This window comes from Eimeria acervulina, genomic scaffold, assembly GCF_000499425.1.
Source record: "Eimeria acervulina Houghton genomic scaffold, Eah_scaff1509, whole genome shotgun sequence".
Classification (NCBI taxonomy): Eukaryota; Apicomplexa; class Conoidasida; order Eucoccidiorida; family Eimeriidae; genus Eimeria; species Eimeria acervulina.
Window position 1 is genome coordinate 1 of NW_013549141.1, and position 6,652 is coordinate 6,652.

The following is a 6,652-nucleotide window of genomic DNA, read 5'->3' on the forward strand; positions in this document are numbered from 1 at the left end:
GCTGTATAGCTAGCTGTATAGCTAGCTGTATAGCTAGCTGTATAGCTAGCTGTATAGCTAGCTGCATAGCTAGCTGTATAGCTAGCTGTATAGCTAGCTGCATAGCTAGCTGTATAGCTAGCTGTATAGGTAGCTGCATAGCTAGCTGCATAGCTAGCTGATGCTAGCAGGTAGCTGAGTAGCTAACAGTGGCTAGCCATAGCTAGCTGAGTAGCTAGCTAGGGCTAGTCAGTATATTGTTGTTGGGTTGGGTCTTAGAGACAGAAGAAAAACAGAAGGTGAATGTCGAGTGAAGTTGTTGTCTTAATACCCCCTTGAATATACTTCTAAACAATATTTTATATAAAATAATATATAATATAGTAATACAACATAATTTATTTTTTAATTGCTGCTGTCTCCTCCTCATATGAGACAGGATGTAAAGAGAGACAGCAGAGGGGCCCCTTACAAGCAAACACCTAAATTATAATTATTGTTTCTCTTGGATATAACCCAGCAGCAAATGCTGCAGCAAAAGCTGCTGCTGTAGCAGCAGCAGGAGCAGCAGCAGCAACTGCTGCTGCTGCATGTGCTGGCGATACACGCAAATGTGTCTCTTTCTTCGTCTTTTTAATCTTCCCTCGAAGGCGTTCAGCTGCTGCTGCTGCAGCTGTTGCAGTTGCTGCTGTGAAGGACGCGCAACAGCAGCAGCAGAAGCAGCAGCAGCAGAAGCAGCAGCAGCAGCAGAAGTGAGTGTCTTCTTAGGGTTTATGCTGAGAATACACTCTAGAAGTTTTGAGCAAGGCTAACGAAGATTAAAATTAGAGAGAAATTGAAGGAGCTGCAGATACACCGCAGCATTGGTGCTGCTCTGTGCAGAGGGGTCTGTACACTTTAAAAAGAAGTTTTATATTTTAAGTAAATTGCATATTTTAAATGATTTTAAATAGAAGACAGCTTAAAACCCCTTCAAATGCATTCATCATACCCCTGAGGTGTATATGCAGCTCCCACTGTGTTGCTGCGGTCTTCAGCTGTCTGCAGCATAGATAGATATAGAGGTGTTGATGGATTGTGTATTAAATTTATATTATTTTTGTATTTGTTTCTGTTTTAAAAGATGCATTTTAATTAATTTTATTCTTTCTTGTGGATTTATCAAACAAAGAAATACAGGGCCGCCGCTGCCGACAAAGGGTGAAGTTGAAGAGGTAGCAGCAGCAGCATTTTTGTTATTTCTTTTTTGCTTCTTTGTCATTAAATAAAATATTTGAATTTCTTTTTCAATTCATAGACAAAACACAGAAACTCTCCACCGCAGAAGGCTCTCTCAATCGCTCCTCAGGTGTACCTCCTTCTTCTTACTCAAACCAGCAGCAACACAAATAAATAGCAGCAGCAGCAGCAGCAGCAGCAGCAGAAGGTGCAGCAAGTAGACGCAGGCTGAAGCTGATTCGGTGTCTGCTGGGGTCATATGCTTGTCTTAGTGTACACCAAAGGTGTATCTTCCTCGGGTGTATCTGCACAAGTATATGGATACACCTGGGTATGGAGGGGCCCTACGGGGGCCCCCAGGGGCCCCAGGGGCCCCCCGCTCTTTTTCTTGCAGCCAGTGCTGCGAATGTTTAACACCAGTTCGATGCGTAGTAGATCAGCACGAGGTGGAGATAATTCCTTCTTCGGCTCGCAGCAGCAGCAGCTGCAGCAGCAGCCGCAGCAACAACGGGTATTCAGGTAGAGGTGCTATCTCTAGCCCTGATTCCACTGTACGTACAGCTCGTTTCAGTAGCAGCAGCAGCTGCTTACGACAGCAGCGACACAGCGATGGTGTAGCAACAGCAGCAGCAGCAGCAGCAGCACCAGCAGCAGCAGCAGCAACAACAACAGCACGAGGAGTTATACGCCCTGCAGCTTTATTGTTGGGGGCCCCTCTGTCTTCTGCTGCTCCCTTGGGGCCCCCAGGAGGGGCCCCTCTGACTAATCGCAGCGCAGCAACCTCTGAAATATATACAGAGATCTCCAGCAGACAAATATCAGCAGATGCTGCAGCACCCAAAGTACCCCTAATAAATTTACAGCAAATGCAGAATCATCGTGCTGCAGCACCGGAGTCTCCTATCAGCAGCAGCGAGCGTTTGCTGCACATACACTCCAGTAATTGTACAACCCCAACAGCTGCTACCTCTGCTGCTGCAGCTGCTGCTGCAGCAACAGCAGCAGCAGAAGCAGGGAGAAACTGCAGAAGCAGCAGCAGCAGCAGCAGCAGCAGCGGCGCCGTTTCTCGTCCTTCTGGTCTAGGTGTCTCCTCTTTTTCTTTATTAGAAAAGGAGACAGTGCAAGAAGAAGAAAAACTGTCTCTCTCTCGCTTAACTACTGTCTCTGTCTCCTTTAGAGATGAAAACACCTCAATAGACAGCCAAACAAACCCCTCCTCTGCTGCATGCAGCCGCAGCAGCTCTTTGCTGCACCTCCCTATCCTTTGTTCGGAGACAGAACAGAGACAGGCTCAACCCACCAGAGGAAACAGCAGCAGCATCTACTGCAGCAACAACAGCAGCAACAGCAGCAGCAGCAGCAGCAGCAGCAGCGGGGGGTTTTGTGGGAATGAAGATGATTTGTTTTCGGATTCTTTTTCGGGTGTCTCTGCACATAGTCAGTGCATGCAGCCCCAACCTGGTGTTCTGCTGTCTGTACACCTGGGTCAGCGCTTGTCTCCTGAGAAATTAATACACAAGGAGACGACTATTCTCTCTACAGCACCCCCTTCAGCTGTCTGCTGCAGCGCTTGTTTTGCTGCTGATAGCTTTCCTTTGTTCGGGGGAGACATGGCTTGCGACTGCGGCGAGGCGAAGGGGCTGCTGCTGCTCTCCACCAAGGAAACAGCAGCAGCAGCAGCAGCAGCAGCAGCAGGAGCTTGGGGGCCGCTGCAGCCCCCAGAGGCCTCTGCTGAAGCGCTGAAGAGACTCACAGACTCTGCTGCTGTTGCTGCTGCTGCGTCCACCCAGAGAGCAGCAGCGGGGCTCCTTTAATAATTACTGTAGATTATTCTTATGAAGAAAATGCAGCATAGATTTTCGTGAAGATCGCATGCATGCAAACGCTGCTGCGGTCTCGTAAAAGGGGCCCCTAGGGCTATACATAAATGCAGCTAGAACAACCCTCCAGGGGTTTAAAACTTCCGAGGGTTTAGGGTTTAGGGTTGCAGGGGTGTATAGATAGGGTGGTGCTTTCGGCGGATAGGGCCGCGCTGCTGCTGCTGCTGCTGCTGCTGCTGTTGCTGCAGGTGCTCTAAGGATATTTTTGTGTTTTGTTTGAATGCCTTTGTTTTTTAATTGTTCTTTTGCGCGGTGTAACCGCAACGCAGCAGCAGCAGCACAGCGCTAAAGAGGCCCCGCTGTTGCCTCCTTAGCTGCCTGTGTAGCTGCACCTGTTGCTGTTGCTGCTGCTGTTGCTGCTGCTCTTGCAGCAGTTTGTGGCCCTGCTGCTCTTTCCGCTCCAGTTGCTGCAGCAGCTCCAAAGAACCTAGTGTCTTAAGTGTCTCCTCAGTGTATCTCAGCCCTCCTCGGTGGTGTATCTTGTGCCTCCGCATATAATATGGACACTTAGCGGGTGCTGATAAAGCCTGCAGCCGTTGTTCAACTTCCTGTAAACCCCGTTTACAGTACTGTAGAAGTGGAAGTAGCAGAGCCAGCAGGAGGATGCAGCACGTGCATGCAACCCACGTTATATATAGTACAAGTATTGTCTTGCAACCGCACGTTGGTCAGCCCCTTCCTTTCTTCTTCATCTCAGCCGGTCAGAGCCGCGCCAAGGCTTTAAGGGAACCTTGAGAGGGAAGGGGAGTGGAATATGAAATCTTTAGACTTGTTTTTAAACCCTAAAAATGCGTTTGCATCAATGCAGCAGATAGCAGTTTTATGCTCTTTCGGCAGAGTAGCTGAAGACTGCACGTAGCGACGCTAGGCGATAGTTTGAGAATGAACGGGAGAAGAAGACGAAAACAGACTAATTTTAATGCTAAATAGTTCAAATAATGCATAAAAAACTTTCTTCATATGGAAAAGAAGATCCTTTCGTGCAGCTGTAGGCAGTCTTCGAGCACCAGGAGTTCAAGACAGAGCTGCACGTACACCGGAAGTGAGAGGATAAAGGCGGCGATCCTCCCATAAATCGCCACTTTAAGAAGTTTTCTCTTGAATGAATCGAATTAGAAAATGATTATTAATGCTAATTTATGATCAAAATATTAATTTCCTGCACTTTCCTTCTGCTTTCCCCCTCCAAGAACCCGATGCCGAAGGCGGCGGGCAGTCGTCTGCGATCGGCTTGGCTGCCTCGTGGTGGTGGTCACTCAGAGGCGCAGAACTCCTCGAATGAATTCTTTTTATGAATATTTTAATAATTGAACCCCTTTATTTCTACAGCACAGAAGGGGCAGGCTACTGCTCAGTGCTGGGTAGGGCATCCTGAACTCTTGCAGCACGGAGGCCTACAGACAACAAAGTCGTGTTGATGAACAGCATGGGCTATAGGCACACACAAAGAGCTCCTTACATCTTTCAGGCAGCTTGTTTTTATTTCTTAGGAAGGAAACACTCCTCAGCAGTCTCACTGCTATCTCGTTAGCGCCAACTGTCTTACAACCCCCCGAGATGTCCATCGGCAGTCATCATGCAGCTTGCATTCGTAGCATCTTCAGAAGGAGGGGGGAGGCATGAAGGGCCCGAGATGCTATCAGCGCAGCCGGAGTCCTCCGCGGTGTCTACGCTCCCAGGGACCCCTTGAAGCAGCAAAGTGCGCGGCGTTGTATCACAACTTCGCTGCAGCTGTTTCTTATTATCTACTCAGGACGCCAGCATCGTCCTCCTTGGGAAATGGGGATAACGTGGGGCAGGAGCGCCTTGCCGAACTCCCCCCTTGTGCAGCAACAGCTGTACCAGCAGCAGCAGCAGCAGCAGCAGCAGCAGCAGCAGCAGCCCTTGTTGTGTTTCTGCATTCACACACAATGGGTGCCCCAGAAGGGGGAGATGGACTGCGGGCTTGCATGCGCTCAAATGATTTTGAAGTGCGTCTTCTTTTGTTGTATATCTTCACTTCGCCCGATAGTGTTTCTTTTTAAGGAGGAAGCTGTTGCTGCCAGTTGCTGACTTTGCATGCGATGTCTGTCTATGTGCATGCGCTTTTATACACCCCTCAGGACTCTGCACACTTCGGGCGGCATCCCTCAGCCTTCGTTTTTGCTAGTTGATCAAGAAGGAGACAGCAGCAGCAGAGGAGACAGCAGCAGCAGCGGAGACAGCGACACAGACAGCGCCGCTGAGTGCGCATGCACTGCATGCAGCACCTCCCTTCCCGCAGAAGCAGGGGGCCCCCCTTATTTGCAAACCCTCTCTGGGGGCCCCTCACCAGCTGACCCTCCCCGCGCTGGAGCAACGGCTGTCTTTGTGTCTCCTTCTCGTGATGCTGCCTCTGCTGCAGACGCTGCTGCAGCAGCTACAATAACTGCAGCAGCAGCTACAGCAGCAGCAGCAACTACAGCAGCAGCTGCAAATGCGGCAGCAGTAGCAGCAGCAGCTACAAATGCTGCAGCACCAGCAGCAGCAGCAGCTACAAATGCTGCAGCACCAGCAGCAGCAGCAGCAGCAGCAGCTACAAATGCTGCAGCACCAGCAGCAGCAGCAGCAGCTACAACTGCTGCTGGTGCTGGCTCTCGTGAGCGCTGCATCTGCATGGAAGAGGTCTCCGCAGGATTGCAGCGTGAAGGCGGGGGTAGGAGGAGAGTCTTGTCCTCAGGTTTAATCGAGAAAGACATTATTAGGGTCTCTGCATGCGAATTAGAGAAGGGTGTTTTTGGGGCTGAGCTTACCAGGGCCCCGCAACCTGCATGCGCAAGACAAGCAAAAAAGCTGCTAAAGAAAATCTCTTGTGGAGGCTGGACTGTCGATTTGCTGCTGCTGCTGCAGCACCTCCCTTGCGGCATTGCTACTTCTTACCTGGGCTTCAACCCCAAACATGCAGACAAAGTCAGTATACTTCCTTCCCTTGCATGCATGCATGCATGCATGCATGCATGCATGCATGCATGCAGTGTACGCACCCTCATGCATGCATGCAGTGTATGTACACTCGAGACATAACACCCACTGCCTCTAGCGATAATCTGCATGCATGCATGCATGCATGCATGCATGCGTTTGGCAGCAGTATGGATTGCATGCATGCATAGATATATGCATGCATGCAGAGAATGTGTTTATAGTGTTACATTTAGTGTTAAAATTAGATTATGGTGTGTAGCTTTGACAGGAGGATATTGGGGTGTACGTGCAGGTGCAGTTTAGCGTTTTGTTTATTTCTCTTTGTTGCATGCACAGCCCTTCTACCAGTCCTTTTCTACAGCCCCTAACTCTTTAGAAGCGGAGGCTAAACGCGTCGCTGTAAACTTTAAACGCGCCCGTCGCCTGGGCTTGCAGATTATTGGGCAGTGAGACATTCTTCATATACACAATTATATGCTTTACTTGTCTCCTTTCGCTCTTATCTATACTGTCTCCTTTTAATAATATGCTTTACTTGTCTCCTTTCGCTCTTATCTATACTGTCTCCTTTTAATTATATGCTTTACTTGTCTCCTTTCGCTCTTATCTATACTGTCTCCTTTTAATAATAT

General features: G+C 49.2%; 2 protein-coding genes across 2 annotated transcripts; both read left to right on the plus strand.

The window, feature by feature from the left end:
- Positions 1–1,514: 1,514 nt before the first annotated feature.
- EAH_00060520 (hypothetical protein, conserved) lies at positions 1,515–3,011 on the plus strand (the record flags this gene model as incomplete). The annotated part of the gene is made up of 1 exon (XM_013393444.1): positions 1,515–3,011. One exon carries the CDS (start codon positions 1,515–1,517, stop codon positions 3,009–3,011), a length of 1,497 nt encoding a protein of 498 aa, XP_013248898.1.
- Positions 3,012–4,856: 1,845 nt separating this feature from the next.
- On the plus strand, positions 4,857–6,470 carry EAH_00060530 (hypothetical protein, conserved; the record flags this gene model as incomplete). The annotated part of the gene is made up of 3 exons (XM_013393445.1): positions 4,857–5,047; positions 5,180–6,005; positions 6,357–6,470. The coding sequence occupies 3 exons, from the start codon at positions 4,857–4,859 to the stop codon at positions 6,468–6,470; spliced, it is 1,131 nt and encodes a 376-aa protein (XP_013248899.1).
- Between the last annotated feature and the right edge of the window lie 182 nt (positions 6,471–6,652).